This window comes from Castor canadensis, chromosome 1, assembly GCF_047511655.1.
Source record: "Castor canadensis chromosome 1, mCasCan1.hap1v2, whole genome shotgun sequence".
NCBI classification, from domain to species: Eukaryota; Metazoa; Chordata; class Mammalia; order Rodentia; family Castoridae; genus Castor; species Castor canadensis.
This window is the reverse complement of record NC_133386.1, coordinates 9,220,478-9,244,919: the sequence shown is the minus strand read 5'-3', so window position 1 is coordinate 9,244,919 and position 24,442 is coordinate 9,220,478. Positions and strand designations below refer to the sequence as shown.

General features: G+C 38.2%; 1 protein-coding gene across 2 annotated transcripts; it reads left to right on the top strand.

Moving 5' to 3' along the window:
- The first annotated feature begins 33 nt into the window (after positions 1 to 33).
- On the top strand, positions 34 to 10,980 carry Gtf2h5 (general transcription factor IIH subunit 5). 2 transcript variants are annotated; one of them, XM_020156862.2, is made up of 3 exons: positions 34 to 118; positions 837 to 906; positions 9,211 to 10,980. In XM_020156862.2, exons 2-3 carry the CDS (start codon positions 872 to 874, stop codon positions 9,389 to 9,391), a joined length of 216 nt encoding a protein of 71 aa, XP_020012451.1. In that variant the 5' UTR covers positions 34 to 118; positions 837 to 871; the 3' UTR covers positions 9,392 to 10,980. The 2 variants fall into 2 exon arrangements, with proteins under 2 accessions (XP_020012451.1, XP_073927539.1); XM_074071438.1 differs by having other exon boundaries at positions 84 to 159.
- The last annotated feature ends 13,462 nt before the right edge of the window (positions 10,981 to 24,442 follow it).

The following is a 24,442-nucleotide window of genomic DNA, read 5'->3' as shown; positions in this document are numbered from 1 at the left end:
CCCGGCCCCGCCTCCTGCCGGCGCGCTCCACCCACAAGAACGTCCCTGGCGCGCTGACGTAACGGCACAGGCGCACTTTGTCGGTGACGCCGAGGCGCCGCTGGGTCTGCTGGTGGAGGTGTGTGTGGAGCTTCGGAGCCGCTAGGGAAAGTGGAGTGGGTGCGATACGGCATAAAGCGGGGAGGAGGAAAAAAGACCCAGATCCTGGCCTGTTAGCGCTGGGGGTGGGGGGACGGGCAGGACCGTGTCCTTCATGCTCCCACGTGCCCGGGTCGGGCCGCCGTTCCGTGCTTACTTCGCGGGTTTCCTGTGGGGGCGAGTGACCCCGCGCCCAGGTGTTGAAGTTGAAGGGTTAGGTTGGAGCGCACTGAGCGGCGATCTTCCTGCGCAGATCTTTGAGGGATCCTGTGGCTTATTTAACGAAGGAACACGAAATCTGGCCATCTGTCTTGGATTTTGGGGGGGAGGGGCAGAAATTATGACTTAAGTCTCCCACTCGGTCTCCTTTATAAAATAAATTGGGCAGGCCAGTGCAATTTTTGAGGGTCCTTTCAGAACAGCTATTCTGTAATTACTACCTCCCAGGATCTCACACTTATTAATTGGCCCTTGCTAAAATTTTGTTTGCAAGTAAGATTCATGCCTTGTTAATATGCTAAGTAGGCTCACTATGGTTTTGTTAAGATTGGAATTTATGTTTTCTTAGTATTAACTGTCTTCCATGGACTTAAATATTGACATTTAATATTTTGTCTCATTTCAGAGATAAATCCCCAAAGTATATTGAAGTTGATGCTTTTGAATTTTTTCTTTGTTACTTTATCCTTTTTTATTAGCATTCTTGAGGTCATCTGCACCTAGCTGGGAAAAGATGGTCAACGTCTTGAAAGGAGTGCTTATAGAATGGTTAGTAGCTTTGAAATTTCATGAGTTTTAAAGTTACATTTTGAATCTTGATTTACATGTATGCGTTTTCTAAAATCCTATCTGGTTTTTCATTTTGTTGCTAAGTTTCTTTCTGATGCTACATTTAAGTGTCTCTGTTGAATTGATGTAATTGGCATTGTTTCCAACAATTTTTTTTAAATCAGAGGCAGTATATTTGTTAGACGAGTTCCCATTAGAAAATCTGTTTGCATTTTCCTCAGACCTTAGGAGTTGACTAGTTATGTTAGGGCTGGCAAGAGTTCAAGAACTTAAGTCTTCCCCATTATGAACTGTGGTGTTTAAAAAAGAGAAAAGAGAGCCATTTTTCCCACTAGGAGAATAAGAAAGGACCTTGGAGCCATAACAGGGTTGAGTTCCTCAAGGCAATCTGAAATGCAGGGCTTAGTTATCACCCAGTCCTCAAACTTGCACTTCTGGAACAACCCTGCAGTCTTCACTTGATTGTTTTTGCCCCATTCTCTCATCTGGGAAGCCTGCCTTGTGGACATTCCAATTGTCTGATAATACTATCTACTTTTTTTCATCTCTAATATGAGCTGTTGCATGGGTAATGTTACATTTACTGTGTTGGCAAAGCTGGAGGAGGAACAAGGCCAAACCCTAGAATACCTCCAACACTTAGACTAGCACTGTCCAATAGAAATATAATTCAAGCCACATAAATTTTCTAGTAGCTAAATTTTTCTGGTAGCTAAATCTAGTCTTAAATTTTCTAGTAGCTACATTGAAAAGTAGAATGAAGTGGGTGTGATGATACACACCTGTAATCCCATCTACCTGGGAGGTGGAAGCAAGAGGTTCTCTAGCTTGAGGCCAGCCCAGGCAAAGTTAATGAAACCCTATCTCAAAAAAAAAGAGGTAGGGCATGGCTCAAGTAAGAGTGCATCTTTAAAGTTAATACAACACATTTTACAGCACATCTCATAGACTATTTTCAATGTTCATAGTCACATCTGACTAGCAGGTTACCTTATGAATAGTACAGATTTATGGTTTAGGCAGAGGAGATTCCAACAAAGGCAGTGAAGAAAAAAACAGCTAGTGAGGTAGGAAGGGAATCTAAGACAGGAAGTATTTCAGGAAGTTGATGGCTGTACCAGTGAGGTGTGGGATGAGGCCATAGATGAATGCTGCTTTAGTGGAGTGGTGACTGGACACCAGATTGGAATATCATCCATCCCTGGGGGATGGAGTCCAAGACACCCTAATTGATGCCTAAAACTGCAGATAATACCACAAGTTAAAACCCTCTCTCTCTCTTTTTTTTTTTTTTTTTTTTGGCAGTACTGGGGTTTATGCTCAGGGCCTCAGGTTTGCTAGGCAGGTCCTCTACCACTTGAGCCACTCCACCAGCCAGCATCTGGTTTTTTTCAGTTCCTTTTATCCGTACTGAGGATTGAACCCAGGGCAGTGAGCATGCTAGGCAACCAATCTACCAGTGAGCTGCATCGCCAACTCAAGAACTTTCTCCTGAAGAAAGCAAGAAGACAGAACCATAAAAAAATGAAAGATTACATCAGGTTATTTATGGTTCCTTTTTTGCATATGGATTAAGGCAAAAGCAACTTCATTATCATACCAATTGAAACTGACCTATTTAGGAAAATCTGATCTGATTTCTCTGCAGATCAGATAAACAGTTTAGTGACTTGAAAGTTTAGCATGAGTGACTCTATTTTTATTTTTAGCCTAGTCTTTATTGGAGCTTAGTCCAAAACAATGACCTGTAATTTTTACTTACAGAGTCTATAGTAAAGCAAATAAACCAATTATTTTGGTGGCCATTTGGGCCTAACTTTAGTAGACTGAAAAATCAAGGCACTTCAATGTATGATTCTTTCCTCTCATGGCTTATCAAATACCAAATCGAAGGTGAAGGTGCTGGAGTACAGTTCAGTGTTAGAGTTTGTGTTTAGTGTATGTGAGGAAAGGGTTCAATCCTCAAAACAAAAAAAACCGATCTGGAGTCAAGTAAAAAATGTTTATGAATTTGTATTTTTATATCAAAACAAGGTCAGTGAAAACATCTTTTTTGGGATGTACCATCAACTGCCAGACTCACACCCAGCATTTGCTCGAATCTAGACAACCACAGTGATTACTGAAGCAAGCAGCATATGCCAAACATATGTCCCTGTCCAATTCCAGGTGCTAGAGCAGACCTCTGGTGTGCAGTTACCACAGTTAGTTTGACAAGTGCTTCATCAGGGAAGGTTGTTTTACAGAGGTACAAATCCCAACCAGTTTGCAGCACATAAGCAAACAATTGGAGGAATATGTATTAGTAGGTCAGTATTAGGTATTTAGGTAATTAGGTAAAATTATTTTTTGTAGGTTTGGCTTCTAAATGTGTTGCATGAGAGAAGCAAGAACTCAGGCAAAACTAATCTCTTCTTTCACAGTATTTATAATTCTTTTGTCAGTCTTTGCTTTTTTGGAGGGCCATGTTCATTGAAGTTTCTCAGGCATCCAAACGGTACCCGAAAAAAAAATTATACACACATACATACATACATATATACACACATATATATTACTAAGTTCTCATGTACAGATATATGTATGTATATGTGTGTGTGTATATATATATATAAATCATTTCAAGTTGACTAGAACCTATGTTTGTGTAGGAAGTGCTTACTAAACATTTGTTTACTAAATGAATTTGGTTAACAGAATCAAATCAGGTTTTATAATCTCAGCCTAAATCCTAGGTTGTTAATGTTCCTTGACATCTTCTCTCTTCCCACAGGGAGAATCATAGTAGGTGAGAGTGTTGAATAAGGCTTACAGGAGGCTATTGTTTTGAACTAGGCTCCAGCAGACTAGGCTAAAATCAAAACATAGTCACTTGGGATTTAGCTTTCTGAGTCCAGTACACTCTTTGGAATCTTGTGTCTTGAAAACAGAGAAACCTAATCGAGAATTAGAGGCTGAGGTTCTGGATAACTCACTGTCCCCTGTGGTATCACTTTTTTCAGACCTTAATATACCATATAGTCATTGAACACCTACCATACACTGGACCATAATCTAGACACCCATATCTCATTTGGACGAAACCCAAATTCAGAAGACACTTGGAAATTTATCATTTCTTGTATCTGTTTAAATGGGTGACTTTTGCACTCTCTCACCCATCTATAGCTATTGCCGCCTTTCAGTCTCTTGTCACCATTTGCCTTGAGACCCATATGCTCTGTAATTATGCCCTTTGTGCCTCCTTTTCCTGTTTGTTGGTCACCCAAAAAGCCACAGACTCCCAAACCATCCCTCATCCTTTAGATTTTCATTATCTTATAGCTTGTATATTGTAAGAGGGAAGTAAATCAGCAGAACTATTTCACACTCATTTGACTCCCAGGAAATACAAACTTTATAAAGAATACGTTAAAAATTTCAGTTCATATACCAGTTGGCTAATTATTACCTGGGAGGATAGTTTACCATTGATAAAGCCAAGATTATCTTTGTAATTAGAAGGGACCGTGCTTACAACTCTGACCATTTAATTTTGTGGTCTGTTTTACAGTTAACTGCATGATCTTGGTAGACCCAGTCATGGTATTAGACTTTTTAGAATCTTTTTTGTTGTTGTTTTACAGTACTGGTGATTAAACCTAGGACCTTACAGATGCTAGGCAAGTGCTGTAGCACTGAATAACACCCCAACCCTAGAATCGTATTTTATAGCTCAGATTAGACAACCCCAAGGTTGTTTAGGAGGCAGTCGATTGATCTGCTCTTCATATTTCTAAGGCAAAGAAATTTTTTCCTGCTATATATCCTTGATCTCAGGGTTTCAACCAAGTATGTATATGCACTTAGTTTTAGAGTTTTTCCCTACCTTGCCATCAGGATTCTTCCAGAACCCCCTTCTATGAAGAAGTGAGATAGCCCTGTATTCAGACTAGAGTATTTGAGGCCCTCCATGTTTCATATCAGAATGTCCCTGAAACTTTGTTGTTTTTTTTAATAGAACATGTTTTGAATTATTACAATTTATATTTTAAGTACATGCTTTAGAATTCAACTTGACTTCTTTTTTCTCTTAAATTTAGTGGGAGGGCTGGAGTTGTAGCTTGATGATAAAGTACATGTTTAACATATGCAAGGCCCTGGGTTTAATCCTCTACACCAAAAAAAAAAAAAAAAAAGGGTTCAATTGAGGCAACTGACATTAAGAGAAAATTATTTCATTGTCTCATTGGTCGGTCAGCCATTCTTCTGAGCAAAACTCATTTGCTAGCTGGCAGTTTCCCCCAGATACTGGGGGGTTTAAATTATTGGTGTTTAAGATGATTTTAGGGTATAGAACACACAAGGTTTTTCCCTATGACCAGTTTAAATTTTTTTGAGAGGAAAAAAATGGAACTTAACACATTAAAATCTTGTATTTAATTTAAAGACAATTTAAAGAAAAATACGGAGTAATTTCCAGTGAAGATGTTATAAGAGGTGACTAAACAACAGTGATAAATATTCGAATGGCAACAATTCTGGAAGTGCTGGCAGGATGATTTAGCAGGCGAGCCCCACAGCGGTCCTTTGTTTCTTTGGTTTATCTTTTACTTCATTGAAGTGATATACGTTTGTTCCATTCAGAAAATTTCTATAGATACTAGACTTCATAACCACTTATCCTTGCTGTCCTTAAACCTCTTAGTCCAAACCAATTATTTTTATTTTATTTATTTATTATTTTTTTAATTTTATTTATTTATTTCCAGCACTGGGGTTTGAACTCAGGGCCTCACACTTGCTAGGCAGGCGCTCTACCACTTGAGCCACTTCACCAGCCCTCCAAACCAATTACTGAGAGTAAATTTGAATCATCTATGAATGCCCTAAACTCAATCAGTGACAAAATAATATAGCACATTTAGACAGTAATTTTGTAATGTCTTGTTATTATTGCTACATTTGGAACTGAAGTTTATTTTATAAAACAATTGTCCCTCCCATTGTGTAAATTGTATTTCTTCCAAGAAACCTCTTGAATGTATGATTTTTATAGAATATATGAGGTTTTTGTGGGAATTGAGACAGTCAAGGACAAAAAGAAGATAAAGTGACACCAAGGTCACCACCTACATCTTCTCTTGTCTCTTGTTTAGATGGAAACGAGGAATCAACTTGGTTATAGACGACTAAGCTAAGGGGTTTTGCCTATCTCCTTTATCCCCCAGCTCTCACACCTGCCTCTTTCTAAACTGATCTTTTATTCCCCACCCTAACCTCACACCCATATTTGTATAGCAAAGTGAGTCTGAGAAGGAAAAAAAACAGTAGTTTCAGAGGAGCTGAAATTTTGGTTTCCTGGTCCTATGGGCCTCATTTTCTTTTCTGCAATATCATCTGGAAGCACCCTGTTAAACTGGCTGCATCAACCCCACAGTCCTTCTAGAATTGCTCTTTAATTCCTTTTTCTGTTTCTCCCAGGGCTCTTTGTCCATAATGGATAAGTTGTTTACCTCAGTGAGATTTCTCAGTGTATAGTTGCTGCTGCTTTAGAAAGCTTTTTATTTTTTATTCAGTATAATTGCCAAAAAATGTGAAATTTAACATTTTTGTATCTGCTTAGATCTGCGACTATTGTGGTCTCTTTGCCATTCTCACTCCCACCCACCATCATTTGTTTCTCCCTTTCAGTCCTATGTCTCAGTTTGCCTGGAGACCCTTATTCTTATTAGGCATTTTGTGCTTCCTTTTCCTGTTTGTTGATTACCCAGCAAGCTGCAGACTCCCTAACCATCTTTCATCCCTTGGAGTACCATTATCTTATAAATTTTCTTCTCCTTAATCCTTTCCACACTGCCTTCTGGAATGTAGCAAGGAATCAGCAGCAGAATCCCATGTCTTCTTTCCACCACCGTCTTTTCCTTTTTGCTACAAGAAAACTGGACTTTCTCCTATGTGCACTGCTTCCACAGGCCTACCAAGTGGTAACTTTTTCCCTCTAATAGCTTCTTTTTACCCCCAGTATTGGGATTTGAACCCAGGGCTTGCAAGGCAGGCACTCTTATTCCTTAAGCCACGCCATCAGCCCCCTCTAATACCTTTTGTATCACTGGATCAGAAAACAGGACAGGTACTTACCTTGCTCCCCACTGTCACATCTCCCACCCTATTCCACAGAAATTCCCAGTTATGAATCTCAGATTTCAGGCTTGACCACCCATTAACCCTCCTTTTTTATAATCATCTACAAACATCCAGATCTTTCCTAAAGGTTTTTCCTTGAAGGCTACTTGTTAACTCTTCAGTAGCTTTCCTTTTACATCAGCCTATCTAGACCTGTCCTTTCCAACACCACCGTCTCCTCAGAATCTTGTTCTCAGGCATCTGACTCTGACCACTACTTCCTCTTCCCAGTTGGCTCTGTGTAGGACCCTCTCTATATGATTTCTTCCAGTTTACCAGACCTGCAATCTGTTCATCTCCTACCTTTTCAGCTCCCATTCTCTTTTCTGTTTGCTGTAGCGAAATTTCTCAGAAGATCTTCTATTCACTTTCTTTAATTGCCCTCCTATTCTAAAGCCCGCTCCTGGCACTCCACCCAAATTATTCTTGTCAAGCTTGGTCACTGAATCCAGTGGTCACTTCTCTGACTTTACCTATTAGCAGTATATGGCGCAATTGCTCACTCCCTTGTTCTGAGTAGCCTTTGTTCACTGAGCCCTAGGACTTCAGAACTCTCTGCCTCTGTGACCGCTTCTTCATGATTTTCTTTACTGAGTCATTTTTTTCCTTACCTTTTGATACTGGAGCACCCAGGGCTCTATCCTGGACTCTTCTTTATAGCTATACTCACTCCTTTGTCAGCTTTAAATACTGTTTATATCTTGATGACTGAATTTTACTTTTCACCACTGACCTCCAGAATTATGTAACCAGCTTCTTCCTTTGGGTGCATAGGCATGTTACGTGTAACCTACCTAAAAACAAAGTCTTGATCTTAACTGCAAAGCTGTTCTTTCCACATTCCTCCTTATCTTAGTAAAAGATTGTGCCATCCTTCCGTCTGCTCAGACCAAAACTCTTGGAATCTCTTTGGTTCTGTCTGTGAAAACTCACGTCTAGACTCAAGTTACGTTAGCTTGTTTTCAACCACTTCTCATCTCCACTGTCACCACTGAGTCCAAATCATCTGCTTGGATTATTGCGGTTACCAATTGCTTTCCCTGTTTCCACCCTTGCCTCTGCCTCTCCTGGTCTTTCTCAGTCAGCAGCAAATACGACCTTACATTTAAAATTTAAGTTAGTTTGTAAGTTAAATCATGTCACTCAGTAAAAGCCCAAATCCCCCAGATCATCTCCAACGTGATCTAGTAATTGAAATAAACACATGGATAGCTTTATTTAATGCCCATGTTTATACTTGAAATCATAAAAGCTTGCTTTTATTGTTTTCAGTAAATTACATGACCACTTTTGTATTAAACTGTTACCTCTGTAATTGATTAAAAAAATCTGTATTGACATTTTTATCATCTTTTGTTAAATACATTATTATTTTTAGATCTAAAGAGTTGTCCTGTATCTTGATTCAGGGTTTTTATGAAAGAGTCATATTGCTGTAAGTCTGTACTGCCTGTCAAGAAATTAATTGTATTTCTCTTTCCCTTTGACCACCCTGTTCATTCCAAACTAAAAACAAGTAAACAAAATTTAATTTGGATCTCTTCTTTGAGCTCAGTAGTCACAAAGCAGTTTTATTGTTGTTGTTGTACTGGGGATACATTGTGACATTTCCAAAAGTTCTTACAATATATCATAATTGGATTCTCCCCTCCATCATTCTCTTTTATCCTCCCTCCCTCCACAAAGCAGTTTTATTATTAGGATTTCTTTCAAAGAATCTTAGTGATAGTTCACACTAGTTCAAGTCTAAATTTTAAGAAGGAAAGAATCTTGACTACCTACTGCTAGCCCAACACTGTCCTTAGTACCTTTTGCCTTTAATTTCCATAACAGTTCCCTTATGTGGGCTCACTTATAGTTGGGAAGAGAGGCTCTGGAAGATTCAGAGTTCAAGCCCCAGTACCACAAAAAAAAAAAAACTTGCTTTAACTAAAGTTGTAAAATGAAGTCATATCCATAAATCTCTCTTGAGGCAGAGAGGAAATGAGGGGCTGAGTAATGGTGCACAACTTTAAAAAAATCATCTTAAAAATTCTGGATGCTCAAATTTAATTGCTCAAGTCTTTGTGCTGTGGTTTAACCACAAGATGTCTTGTAATCATGTGTTTGTCTCTACAGCGATCCTGCCATGAAGCAATTTCTCTTGTATTTGGATGAGTCCAATGCCTTAGGGAAGAGGTTCATCATTCAAGACATTGACGACACGCATGTCTTTGTAATAGCAGAGTTGGTTAATGTCCTTCAGGAGCGAGTAGGTGAATTAATGGACCAAAATGCCTTTTCTCTTACCCAGAAGTGAAAATGCTGCATGTTGACCAACTTAGGAATTATAAGCAACAAATATGAAAGATGGCTCCCTTCATTCATTATCTTATGTGACTGATTAGACTTAGAAGATTGTTTAGGAGCATGTTGTGGGAAAGAACATAGGATTATTTGTTCAGACAAAAGCCCCTGAACTGATTTTGTTGTACCTTAGAATTTAAAAAAAAAAGAGAGAGCACAAGCATGCCCGCTTTAACAAATGGCTGTAATTTGGCTTTTATTGCTCTTTATTAAAATGTTTCTTTTTTAATATCAATTTAATGCATTAAGAATGTAATGGAGTATGCCTTTAGATTATCAGTATAACCTAGATAACTTACTTTGCTTGTTTCTGTTAATAATTGTGGATTTTTTTAGTATACATGTAGTTGGTTTTGTTTCAATTAGAAGCTTCACAGATTTACTGCTTAAATATGCCAAGGTGAAAACTTTGGCAATACTTATATCTCAAAAATAATAAAACCTACTAGCCAGCTCTAGTGGGAACATGTAATATTACTATAAATTACAGTTTGCATTTCCCTGAAAGTAATTTTTTTTTAATGTAGAGAATTAGAAACAACCAAATGCTTTTCCTTGTTCAAACTTTGTTGGTCACATTTCTCTGTCAAAGTGAGTGTTCTGCCAGGTGCTGGTGGCTCACGCTTGTAATCTTAGCTACTCAGGCATCAGAGATCAGGAGGATCATGGTTTGAAGCCAGCTGGGCAAATAGTTCTCAACACTTGATCTCAAAAAAACCCATCACAAATCAGAGTTGATGAAGTGCCTCAAAGTGTAGGTCCTGAGTTCAAACCCCAGTACCAAAAAAAAAAAGTGAGCACTCTGTTATTAGGAAATCAGAGCAGAGCAAATTAGCAGCTGAAGTGTGTATGTGTGTATAGCCAATAGCTGGAAAAATACCCACAATCATATAATTATTTTTGGGGAGTACGGTAGCAGGACTTGGATGTTGTATTTCGTAACACCTATACTGTATGAAGCGATAAATACATACATATATAAATATTTAAAATATACACATTGTAATGGTTAAAACATAAAATAAATACAGTCAAAATCTGCATTAGTTGGAGTAGATATTACATTATAATCCATATGCCCTAAAATCCAGTTAAACCAGGTGATCCTCTTCTTTTTCATACCATTTGGTATTCTGGTTTAGTGTACATCTCAGAATAATGGTACTAACAGTATAAAGTATACTTCATACAAAAGGAAGTATATTGAAATTAATTTTCAAAATGTTTTTAAAAAGAGAAAAATGAGATTTATTTATACCTTATCCTCTATGAGAATTCCTATTAAACTTGTCCAAAAAAGAAAGGAACAAGTTGGGTACCATGGCTCATGCCTATAATCCTAGCTAGCTACTCAGGAAACAGAGATCAGGAGGATGGTTTGAAGCCAGACCAGGCAAATGGTTTGAGAGAACCTATCTCGAAAAATCCTATCACAAGAAAAAGAAGTTGGTAGAGTGGCTCAAAGTATAGGCCCTGAGTTCAAACCTAATACCTCAAAAAAAAAAAAATACAAAACTGAATACCTTTCATATTAACCCGAAACTTAAAGGAAATTTTCTTAGGATCTTACAGTTAAAAAGATATGAAAAAGCAGAGTATCAGTCATTCATGGTTCACGCCTATAATCCTAGCTTCTCAGGTGAGATCCAGGGGATAGTTTTGAGGCCAGCCTAGGCAAATAGTTCATGAAACCCCCATCTTCAAAATGGACTGGAGGTGCGGCTCAGGCACCTTCTTGCAAGCACGAAGCCCTGAGTTCAAACCCCAGTCCCCCCCCACACACACAAGAAAGATATGAAGAAAACTATACTGCCAAAGACTGCAAAAAGTGTTGAGTGAAGGGAAATCTTTATTTGAGCTCTTACTTTTAAAAAGTCGTGCACAGGCAAATGTTAAATCTCTTTCTCCAGACACTGTGTTAAGAAAGATGAGACCATATGACAATGGTGAGCCCGCTTACGGCCACGTACCTGACTTCTGACTTTCCAACTATTAATGAACGGAGAGAACTCCAGTGACATTTTATCTGGGCTCTGTTTCTTGGAATCTGATTGTCTTTATTTGATTTGGCATATTTTAGGTGTCCATGACAAGAGATGGCTGCTTATCACTGGAGCTATTTATTACTGCTTTTTTACTTTTAAAAAAGTCCTAAATATTCTTGTTACGGGTTTTGTGGAGGGGGGTTCTGGGTTTTTTTGTTTTGTTTTAAATACTTTGTCAGGTCAAAAACTCTTAATTCCTTGAACCCAGATTTTCTTGTAAAATTTAGTATGGTTCTCTTAAAATTCTAGGGATCTGAGTGTGCATCACAGTTAACATAAAAATCTGTATTAAATTGGACATGATGGTGCGTGCCTGTAATCCCTAAGGACTGGGGACATTACTCAATCGTAGAGCAAGGACTCAGAGCAGAGGTTCTACAACAGTAGTAGTGCACAAGGTCCTCGGTTCATCCCTAGCACTAGCAAGCTGGAGGCCCTGAGTTCAAACCCAATACTGTCCCCCAAAAAAGGTTCTGCTATAACTATAATACTGGTATTCTGCCTCAGTGAATGGGAAAGGGTATATTTTTTGTTGTTGTTACTTTTGAACTCAGGGCTTCATGCTTGCTAGGTGGGTGTTGTACCACTTGATCAACTCTGCCAGCCCTTTTTGTGTTACTTATTTTTGAAATAGGGTCTCTTGAACTGTTTGCCCAATGCTGGCTTCAAACCGTAATCCTCCTGATCTCTGCCTCCTGAGTAGCTAGAATTACAGGCATGAGCCACTGGAACCCAGCTGGATAAAAAATATTTTAAACATGTAGAATAAGGTGCAGTTTGCAAATAGAATCAGTAAATATTCTCAAATGTACATAGCTGTATTTCATTTGCAGCAAAAATAAAACTGAAAGATCTGTTGAGGAAATTGTTGAATAAGCTTTTTAAAACAGTGTTGTTGAGCCTGGAGGCATGGTTTAATGGTAGAAGCTCTGGCTACAGTAGCAGATCCTGGCTGGCTAGCTTAGGGATCTCAGACATGTCATTGAATTTGGATTTCTCTGTGCCTCTGAGTCCTTGTCTGTAAAAATAGGAAACCCACCTTCAGAGATTGTTGGGATGATTGTAAACTGGCACTTGTAAAGTAGATAGCTCTGAAATTTAGTTTCCTTGAATCTGGAAGAACACAGCGATAAATCTCGCGAGCTTCATGAGCTCTTGTCCTACTGACCTAACTGGGGGCTACTGGAGATGCAGAAAGGACAAAAGATAGAAGACAAACATGCAGTAAAGCTGGGATCAAGTGTGCTGGGTGCTTGGATGGAGACGCATAGCAGCCTTGTTACTTCTTTTTTACTTCTCTTCTTTTACTTTGCTTCTTTTCTCTATTCTTAAAACCTTACTTTTCTGTTCTTTAAAGCCTTTCTTCTTTTCCATTCTGTTAAGTGTGGGTCCTCAGACTTGCACTGTGCCATGTTTCTTCCAATCTCTAGCATAACTCCTAAAGTCTTGGTCCTTAGACTTGCAGACACAACATTGCCATCAGCAACATCAGCACAGCGGCCAGCAGCCAACCAATTCCCCACATCCTCCTTCAGCAAGTCTTTTATATACCATGGCAAACAAGGAGGTGTAGCAACAGTTCTTGGGGAGGGGTATAACACTGTAACAGGAGGAACCTGTGAATGCTAATTCTCTGAACATAAACATCTTAGGAAAAACAGCGGTGCTGCATTTTGCCCTCACCCTCTTCTGCAGCTGGGGTTGTGCCAAATTCAGCCTGCAGATTATTCCATATAGCTGTGCTTTTGTCAAGTTCTCATAGGCTTCTCATACTCTGCTCCCCACAGATAAAGGAAGCAAAAGAAACCAGCACACAAACACATTCCTTTTCCCTATCCCCCAGTCACCATGAAGTTCAGAAGCAGATGAGGGAAAAGGGAAATTCCTAGAAAAAGAGCATTGTGTAAATTGTTCAACGGGAGTCCACTGCTGTCATGTGAAACTGTCTCTGAGAGAGTCAGGAAATATCTGAGCATCAGGAAAGCTATCTGGGAGATTTAGCATAAACCTTTGCTGTCTTTTTTTTTTTTTTTTTTTGATGGTACTGGAGCTTGAACTCAAACTTGCTAGGCAGGCATTCTTATCGCTTGAGCCATCTAGCCAGCCCTTTTTTGTGATGGTTTCTTTTAAGATAGGGTCTTTTGAACTATTTGCCGGGCTGACTTTGAGCCTTGATCCTCCTGATCTCTGCCTCCTAAGAAGCTAGGTGTGAATCACTGGGGCCCAGCCTACCTTCATTCTTGAATAACTAGTTTTATATAAAGTATTTGGGTAACAATCCATTTTCATCCAAACTGGGCTATTTTTTTCATTGTCCTCAGACATTTACTAAGTCCAGATTGGATTTTTATTTGGTAACTTCAGTTTAGATTATAGGAGTGTTAACTCACCTCTCTTGTTTTCTCACCCTGCTGCTCTTTTCCTATTTGGCACAGTCCCTCTCTCCTATTCCTTTAGTCCTCTGCAATATTTATTATTTCCTTGACATTTTTATAAAATTCTTTTATTGATGTATATTAAATTGTACCTACTAAGGGGTCTAGTCATCGTGATATTTCCATACATGCATATAATGTACCTTGATCATATTCACCACTTCCCTAGCTTGCATAAATTACCCTTTCTCCCTATTTTCTTTCCTCTTCCACCTCCCTAGTAGTTCCCTTTTTGTGACCTTGGTTTTGTTTGTTTTGTTTTCCCCCTTGCTTTCACAAATGAGAAACTTGGATACTTGTCTTTGTGTAACTAGGTTGTTTCACTAAACATGGTGATTTCCATTCTGTCCATTTTCTAGCAGATGACATAATTTCATTCTCCTTAATAGCTGAGTAAACTCCATTGTGTATATATATATACACCATATTTTCTTTATGCACTCATCCATTGATGTCACCTAGACTAATCCCATAAAATTATGAATAGTGCCGTGAGAAACATGGGTATACATGTGTCTCAATAGTAAGATGACTTTGATTTCTTTGAAATTTTAAAAGTTAGCTGGAGTGTGTATATCACTTGTTAATTTTGCCTGGAATTTGTAAGACTTCTTGATTTCTTAAAATTCAGGTGGTTTGTTTTGCTTTGCATGGGGAGGATTCTTTTTTTAAGTTTTTAGATGAGCAGGTTTTCTATTGTAACTTTTAATACCTCTTTTTGTTAACTATTTTTTAATTATCCATGATTTACATCTTATTCTTTTTTAAAATTTTTGATTGACACATAATTATTCATACTTATCAGGTATAGTGTGATAGTTTGATAAATGTGTACAATGTATGATGATCAAGTCTGGGTAATTAGCATTTCTACTTTCTTAAACCTGGGTCATATCTTTGTGTAGAGAACCTTTGAACTCTTCTCTTTTAATTAACTTAGAATAAATTGTGATAAGCGGTAGTCACCCTAGTATACTATTGAATACTTGAACTTATTCCTCCCACCTCTGTATTGTTCCTCATTATCTACATTTTTATTACTTTTAAATTTTTCTGTTCCAGGAATGCTTTTCAGATTTGTTACTAAGCTTGATTTACTTTAATGAAAATGTATCCCTATCACTTTCACCATGGTTTTATCTTGGCTACTGAGCCTTTGTTACATCATACTCTTTTTAAATTGCTCCTTGTTGAAATGGTTTTTGTTTAATGAAGGTAAGATCCCCTTATATCTTTTTGATTTTTAATTGAAGTTCTCTTTTTTAATAAGCAATGCATAATTATTGTAGATAGATTGGGAAAGAGATGCAAAAGGCAAATATACAGCTCATCCATAGTCCCAACACCCAGGAATAACCATTGTTAGAATTTTGGTGACAATCTTCAAACCTTTTTCCAAGACTAAAAACAGACTTCCATCCCAATGAGATCACACCATTTTGACTCTTGCCTTTTCACTTATTTTTTAGTGATCTTTTATTTATTGGAAACATGGAGAAGAATTTCTATTTCAGAGGAAGGTTTGTTTTTATTTTTGTTTTTCAGATTTCTTGAGTATGGTAGGACTAGATTACATGGGGAACTTTTAAAAATATTGATTCCTTCCTATAGTCCCCATTTACTCAAATTCAGTTATTCTGGGATGAGACCAAGGCATCAACATTTTTATTTTACTTGTTACTTCCTTTTTTTTTGTTTTTGCAGTACTGGGGATTGAACTCAGGGCCTTGGATCTACCACTTGAGCCACTCCCTCAGCTCACCATCAACATTTTTAAAAGGCTTCCCTGGTACTTCTGTGCGGTCAGCTGAGAACCCCTGGTCGGTTGTGTGCAGTAGAGACTTGAGACAGGAGATTTTTATTGAAGGGTTTTGTTTGGTTTGCAGTAGACTAATTCGCTAGCACATTTGTTTCCTTTCATTGCCAAGGAAATGCTGAGCCTACCCAGCAAGGAACCGACTTTTATTAATTAGAACCAAATTTTATTAATTAGATAACCAACTCCCCACATAGCTGCAAGAACTTATTTATTATAGTCGTATAATTAGTTTGGCTTAGATCCTTTGGCTAGGTTGTATTTATGATCTAGTATTCTATTATGAAAAGTACTTAAACTCAATTAAAATACCAAATGTAAGTTTATAGGTAGTCCTTCTTGTATCAAATCTGATGAAATCTCCATTTCCCTCAAAGTTTTCAGACTGTCAGGTTAAAGCTAAGGAAAATTACATATTTCTTATTCTTTTTTTGTTTTTTGACTGGCCTCTAATTCACTATGTAGCCCAGGCTGGCCTTGAACTTTTGATTGTCCTTCCCCGAGCTCCTGAATTCTGGGATTACACATTGTGCCTCACTGTTGTTTCCAGTTCTTGATTATGAGAATCATTAACATCTCACTGAGGGAAAAAAACAAAAAACTTTGACTCAGACCAATGACTTTGTTTGGAATTTTGGGGGGCGGGGGCAGGATGGTATTAGGGTTTGAACTCAGGGCTTCAAGCTTGCTAGACAGGTGTTGTACCACTAGAGCCACTCTGCCAGACCTGTTTTGTATTGGGTATTTTCAAGATAGGGTCCCACAACTGTTTGCCCAGGCTAGCTTTAAAACTCCATCCTCCTGATCTCTACCTCCTGAGTATTTAGAATTACAGGCATGAGCCACCAGAACCTCTCTCTGCCCAATGACTTTGAATGTGAATACAAAGAAAATAATGTGGAATTATAAACAACAAAACTATTGTATTTCTTTATGGGTGAGTTATCTGTCTTTCCTATCATTAACATATATAACTAACATAATAGAGAAATAATAAAAGAAAAAATTGTTTAATGAAACAGACACTATGATCATGTGGGTAAGTTTTGACTATTACATGTGTGTTTTATATATTTATCTCCCAGAGTTTAAATGGAACAAACCTGACTGAAGTTTCCTTTTAAAAAGTTAAAGATTCAGCTAGGCATTGTAGTACATGCCCGTAATCCCAGCTACATGGAATGGGAGGATCGTGGTTCAAGGCCAGCCCAGGTAAAAAGTTATGGAGACTCCACCTCAACAAGAAAGCCAGGTGTGATGGCCACACCTAAGATAGAGGTAGGAGAATCACTATCTGAGGACCCACCCGACAAAAACATGAGACCCTATCTCTGAAAAATAGGGCTGTGGTTCAAGTGATGGAGGGCTTGTCTAGCAAGTGCAAGGTCCTGAGTTCAACCTACTGCCAAATAATAAAATGAAGTATGGTTTGTACTGAATGTGTATCATTTTGGCACTAGTATAAAGTCAGACTGGGGATGTAGCTTAGTGGTAGAGTGAGTGCTGAGTATGTATGAGGCCCTGAGTTCAATCTCCAGCACCAAAACAAAATCATAAATTGGGCCATTCTGAGTTGGGTACCATGTGTATTGAAATTCTAAGATGAAGATAAAAATTGCCAGAAGTGAGAAAGGAACATTGATAATTAAGCAGTGACAGTCAAAAATATTAACATAGCAAGTCAAACAAGTATTTAGGATTCTAAATCTATAAACAGTGCACATTTCTAGATTTTAATATTTGTAGAAGGGATAAATGCAGAGGGAATAATACAAACAAGAAGCACAGTGGAAAAATGTCTCCTTTGTAGATCTTAATTGTTTTTTGTCTTGTTTTGGCAGTACTAGGGTTTGAACTCAGGGCCTTGAGCCACTCCACTACCCCTCTTTTGTGCTGGGTTTTCATTGAGATTGGGTCTTGAGAACTGTTTGCCCATGGGTGACTTCAAACTGTGATCTTCCTGATCTTTGCCTCCAGAGTAGCTAGCATTATAAGCGTGAGCCACCAACACCCAACTGCTTGTGTTTTCTTAAAACCTAGCTTAGGTACTTAATAAAGTTCACAAGACTTTATCCCCCATCCCAAAAAAATATAATGTGTTACTTACTCACATAACACTTCTATTTGGGAAGAACAAAAAAAAGCAGCTTAGCACATTAACTCTTCAAACAGGTTTTTTGAAAATATTTGTTCTTACAGCTGATCTTTCTGCCAACCAGGAAGGTGGCAAAGCCCTTCCAAATGCACTGGAAGTTACTCATCTGAGGCTATTTTTAAATCATTCTGCCTCAAGGGCAGGGAGGGCCTGATCTCTCACAATCCTCCAGAATCTGGCATTCCCCACACCCAAGCTGCATGGCCTCAAGCTGATGAACTGAATGTTCTTCATCTTACCCTCTGCATCTTCTGATCTTGTCATTAAGCCAGGAATCTCAGAATCACCACAGTAGTAGCTTCTTCCCTGGAAAGCCAACATTTTGTGGCTGTTAGACTGTTCTAGGACATCCCCAAGTGAGTGGAGAGAAGCAGTGGCCTCCATGTTGGAAGTAACCCTATGTAATTGGAGCCCCAAGTACATAGGGGTCTGGAAGTCCCAATAGAGGTGATAACCCAAAGGTGTCCCCCAAACCAACAGCATTGGCCTCAGGCTTGGAGCCCATTCCAAATTCAGGGTCTGCATTTCAACTCATTCTCCCAATGAGTTTTATGCACATTCAAGTTGGAGAACTGCCATGAAGGATCCACTGTTTTGGACAAAGGAAAGAATTTGAATGTTGACTTGAGGCCTTTCCACAAAGTGGTGCCAAAGGTGAAGAAAGAAGCTCCTGCCTCTCCTAAAGCTCAAGCCAGAGCAAATGTTTTGAAGACCAAGAAGGCAGTGCATCCACAGCTGCAAAAAAAAGATCCTCATGTCACCCATTTGCCAGTCCAAGACACTGGCGCTCTGGAAGCAGCCCAGATACCCTCAGAAGAGCAATCCCAAGAGAAATCAGTTTCACCACTATGCCATTGTCAAGTTCCCCTGACCACTGAGTCCACCATGAAGACAGAAGACAACACACTTGTATTCGTTGTGGATGTCAAGACCAACAAGCACCAGATCAAACAGGCTGTGAAGACGCTCTATGGCATTGATGTGGTCAAAGCCAACTTCCTAACAGTGCCTGATGGAGTAAAGAGGGCATGTGTTGGACTGGCTCTTGCTAATGTTACTTTGGTTGTTGCCAACAACAGTAGTATCATCTAAACTGAATCCAGCCAACTAATTCTAAATATACACTTTTTTCGCTAAGAAGAAAGGAGGGAGGAAGCTAGATAGTTGTCTTGGGGTATGTAAGAAAAATGATCTTTTTTATCAAAGTATTTGTTTGTTACCCTCTTATGTTACTTAAAAATTCCTCAAGTCACCATCTTAGGTGACTTGCATGTTTAAAGAGTCCTTGCTGCTTCCGGATTCATGTATGGCTCCATTACCTGCCAAACTTTATGCCTAGCCCATCCCCCAAGCCTTTTAGCCAATTGAAGGAGATTGTGAACGTTTGACCTGGACAAATCCTGGATTGGGGCAGGTACAACTGCATCAGGGATATAAGGAGGAGCCATGGTCGGCCATTTTGTGCTTGCATGTCTGCTCAGCTGGAATAAGTACATGCTTTCAGCCTTTTGATCAAGAATTTGCCTTGTCAAAATTTTCTGTCTCTTGTGTGTCTGTTTTTGGCTTGGAGGGTCTTTAATTCCAACAGGGTACCACAAGAATGGGCCAATTAAGGGGTCATATGAGGGTCTCTCCTATGCTTAATGTCTAGCTTTTAATCAACCTATTGCTTTACAAACGTGTGACTTGAAACTCCTTTCTACTCCCTTAATTCTGGGGAAAACCTGAAGATTAAAAAGAAGTGATTGCTATGGTGTTAATGTGAATAGCTTTTATAATGTCACCCAGTCTAGAGGGGGACAAAACAAAGCCAGAATGAGTACTTCACAAGAATAGGGTCAAAGTTATATTAGTAAAAGAAATTCCAAGATGACCTACCTTACAGATGGGAAGTGTAAAACTGCTATATACAGTGTCTGTGCAATTTAGGAACTTGGTTTTGCTATAGATTTTGCTACAGTACCTTCAGTTAGAGAAAAAGTACCCTTTTTCCCCTAGTACGTCACCCCCTCCCTGCTGTCCTGGCAAAAGGATGCTCTTGAGTACAATCTAAACCAGGGCTGGAAATTGGCACAGAAAAGATGATAATGTGATGGCAGGGCAGCTAACTTCCCAAGTTCCTTCCAGCTATCCCAATGAAGTAAATTTTCATTTACTAGTTTTATACAACATTAAAACAGAATTTAACCTACTTTGGATCTAAAGTCATTAGGTATCTACTACTTATTTTTAAATAACTGATTTTTCTCCTTATAAGAACAATATGACATTATAGTAAAAAATAAGAAAAAAAATGGACACATCACCACTCATTTCAAACCCAAGTTAGCATTTTGTTGTATTTCCTTGAAATCTTTTCTCCTCTGCTGTGCTCTACTGCCGTGTGGATATCTGGCCCAGTGAAACATTCCAGGCTCTGCATTTGGGGAAGATGGTGTTTGAACTCAGGGCTTTGTGCTTGCAAAGCAGGCACTCTACCCCTTGAGCCAGTAACACCTTTTGCTCTGGTTGTTTTGGAGGTGGGGCCTCATGACCTGTATGTTTGCCCAGGCTGGCCTTGACTGTGATCCTTCTGATCTCAGCCTCCCAAGTAACTAATATTATAGACATGATCCACTGGCACCCAACTTAAAGGATTTTTTTTTTGAGAAAACAAATCATAAATTAAATACAGCATGGAGGTGTAGGAATAGCTCAGTAGAGCTTGTTAGGTAGAGCACCTAACAAGCAAGCACAGAGCCCTGGGTTCAATCTCCAGCACTCCAGAAACTACTAGAGCTGAAAGAGCAAGTATCACATAGGCATGCTGGTACATACCTGTAATTCTAGCACTGAGGAGGCTGAGGCAGGAGGACCATGACTTTGATGGCAGCCTAGGCTACAAAGCGAGCCTGTCTCAAAAAAATTGTGTATGTATGCATGCATGTGTGTGCTAAATAGTCCTTAACACTATTAAAATTTAATGTATAATCAATTATCTTCCTTCACAGAAAACTCCATACCTAGTTTAAATTCTATCAGACATTTAGGAAAGAAAGTTTTTTTGGGAAAATAGTGGAGAGCACTCATTTTATAAGGCCAATATAACCCTGACACCAAACCTGTGCAAATATTCTTAGAAAAATTAACCAAAATTTCTCATGAGAATAGACTCAAAATCTCTAGCAAAATATTACCTAGTGGAATGTAAAAATATGTTAGAAGGTTATATATATATAATGTATATATACTGTATAACCTAGGGTTAGTTCAACATTTGAAAATCATTAAGTGCAATTCACTACTACTAAATACAGGAGAAAAACCCATGTAATAGATGCAGGAAGCCCATGTAATATCTGATAAAATTTAACACCCATTCATGACTTTTAAAAAAAACTTTCTACAAACTAGGAAAATTAACAAACTACATGATTGTGTATGTAGAAGACCTTATGAAACCTGGGGGTGAACTTGTTCAAGGCACTCTGTATGCATCTGTGGAATTATCACAATGAAACCCCCTTGTGCTATTAATGTATGCTAATGAAAAAATAGTTTAAAAAAAATCCAAAACCTGCAATTAATAATTGAATTTAAGATAACATTGAGGGGTGAATTCAACTATGATATATTGTAAAAACTTTTGTATATGTCATAATGTACCCCCAGCACAACATTTTTTAAAAAACAAAGATAGCATTGAGTACTGGTCAATAAAAACTTTTTCATAATAACATTAAAAATTGGAAAATGAAATTTTAAAAATATTATTTACTATAGCATTTAGAAAATCAATCCCTAGGAAATAGACCATACATGTTTGTTCAGTTGAATTTTTACCGAGGAGCCAAGCCAAAACAAGTTAAGTCTTTAACTAAATGGTGCTTAGCACCTAGGGACCCTCTTCATACGTAAAAATTAGGTTGAGATGGTCATTGACTTAGCAGCTAGAACTGCAAATCTTTTAAACAGAATATTGGAGAACATCTTCACAAAAATTGGTAATAGAACATAAAAACTAACATTTTTCCTATCAATATATTTAAAACTCAGATTAGGAAAAATAATTGCAATATTTATATCTGATAAATGAGTCATATCCAGAATAAATGTAGTACTTCCACAAATCAGCAAAAAGACAACCTGAATCTTAAAATGTGCAAAAGACTTGAACAAACACCAAAAGAAAACATTCACAGAGCCAACCAGTATGTGAAATTTTGCTTAACATCATTAGTCATCAGAGATGCAAATTGAAATCACAATGTGATCACATTTTACACTCACTAGAATGGCTAAAATTAAAAAAAGACTAGAATGGCTAAAAAAATACCCAATACAGAGAAAGATGTGGTGCAACCGGAACTCTCATTTATTGCTGATTGAAATATAGAGTGGTGTAACCACTTTGGAGAACTATTTGAGCTGCTCATTAAGTTAAACAATCGTCTCTTGCATTACCAATAATGTCGCTCGTAGGTATTACCCGAAGAGAAATAAAGTATATTCCACAGTGAACCTGTATGATAATGTTTACAGCAGCCTTATTCACAGTAATAATATGCCTACTCATGTTAATATAAGGATAAGAGGTATTCACAACAGCAAAAAGGGAATCATCTCAAATATCAACAGAAGAGTAAATAAATTATATATGCACACATTGAAGTGACATCAATCAAAAAGAAATGAAGGACCAATCTTGGTGGCATACTCTGTAATGCTAGCACTTAGGAACCTGAGGCAGGAGGATTGCAAGTCTAAGATCAGCCTAGGCTACAGTCTTGAGGGAAAAAGAAGAAATGAATTGCTCAGCCATAGTAACATGGTTAAAACTATAGTGAGAATATGAAGCAAGATACAAAAAAGTACATACTGTATGGCTCTTTATTTGAAGTCAGACAAATTTATAATAGTGGAAATTAGAACTGTGGTTTTCTGGAGGGCTGGGGGAAGGAGTAACAGGATGCAAGGGAACTTTTCAGATTGACGGAAATAAAACTTTCTTACTGTGGATATATTTACATACATTTGTGAATATCATCTAACTGCTTAGGTTTTATTCATTTTATTGTATAAGTGTACCTCAACAATAACAAAAACAATTTTCAAAGATTATTTCAACATCACTGACTCAACACTTTAGAATCTTTCTTAAATAAATACTGAAACATATTCCACTTAATCCATATTTGTGGCAGCATAACCAGGGCTGAGGTAGAGGATTTACCTGCCTGCAAGGCCCAAGGTACCATCAAAGAATCTGGAAATCTGTAGCTAGATTACCTGGGTTCAAATTCTGTGTCTGCCATTTACCAGCTGTATGACATTGGGCAAACTTTTTTTTTTCCCCAAATCATTTCTGTCTCATTTTTCTATTCATGAAAGGAAAATGTTAGTAGTATCTCCCTCATGTAATTGTTGGGAGGATTAAATTAATATATTTAAACATTTAGTATAGTGTTAGATAGTGTTAGACAGGTTATAAGGCCTATGTAAATGTTAAACAAAAATCTCACTGTACAGATAAATTACAAGGGACATGGGGAGGGGATAGAGTGTACTGAATCTTAATCTGGCGTTCCGATCCATGGCATTGGATAATTTATTCCAGTAGGGGGAGCTCTGACCAAGCACAGGCACATGCCAAGTTTCCTGCTGGAGGGATCCAAACCTTCCACACAGGAGAATTTGTCCTGACTTGTCTCTGGGTCATGGTAGGGAAATAAAGTACTGCTACAACCTATGTATTTTTTCTCAGAGATGGTATATTGTAATAAATGAATTTAGTTTGGATTTCTTTCCACAAGAAAAATAATGCATTTACATTGTATTGGCAGAAGAGTGTAGTTTCTTAGTTTCTAAACTTCTATACTTGGGGGTTACACAGTCTCTCTGTATTTTTCCCTTGCTTGACTCAACTATGTAGAATAATTTACAAAAGATTTCATGGCCTCGGACCTCAAATTTATCATATATGTATACATATAAGACTCTGGAGATCATGTCCTCATCAGCAAGAGGCATTTTAAATAGGGTTAATCACCAGAGGAAAAAGAGATTCTAGACTAAAATTAATATTTTCCAAATCAACCTCAATATCCTAACTTGCCGGGTGCTGGTGGCTCACACGTGTAATACTAGCTACTCAGGAAGCAGAGATCAGGAGGATCACAGTTTGAGGCCAACCCAGGCAAATAGTTCATGAGACCCTGTCTGGAAAAAACCTTCACAGAAAAAGGGCTGGCTCAAGGTGTAGGCTCTAAGTTCAAGCCCCAGTACCACACACACACACACACACACATCTTAACCTGTGGATCGCGTAGTTTTGTTTTTCCTCCTGAAGTTCATTGCACAATATGAGCTTTTATTTATATTTTTAATTTCATAGTTGCCCTTGAAGAGCTTGATTTAAAATCAAGTCAAGAAAAGGGGAAATGTCTCACTGATTTCAGGTTGCTAGGCAACTGGTCTAACACGTCTCTTCTATTGCTCAGGAGATGTGGAAAGGTTGGGGAAAAGCATGTACATGTAAGTCATACATGTATATGTGTATATATATATATCTATA

Excerpts from the sequence above, each read along its gene's own strand:
- Gtf2h5 (XM_020156862.2), top strand. The coding sequence starts at position 872 with ATGGTCAACGTCTTGAAAGGAGTGCTTATAGAATG. Across the intron at positions 907-9,210 it reads AAAGGAGTGCTTATAGAATG|CGATCCTGCCATGAAGCAAT; the intron begins GTTAGTAGCTTT and ends TTGTCTCTACAG.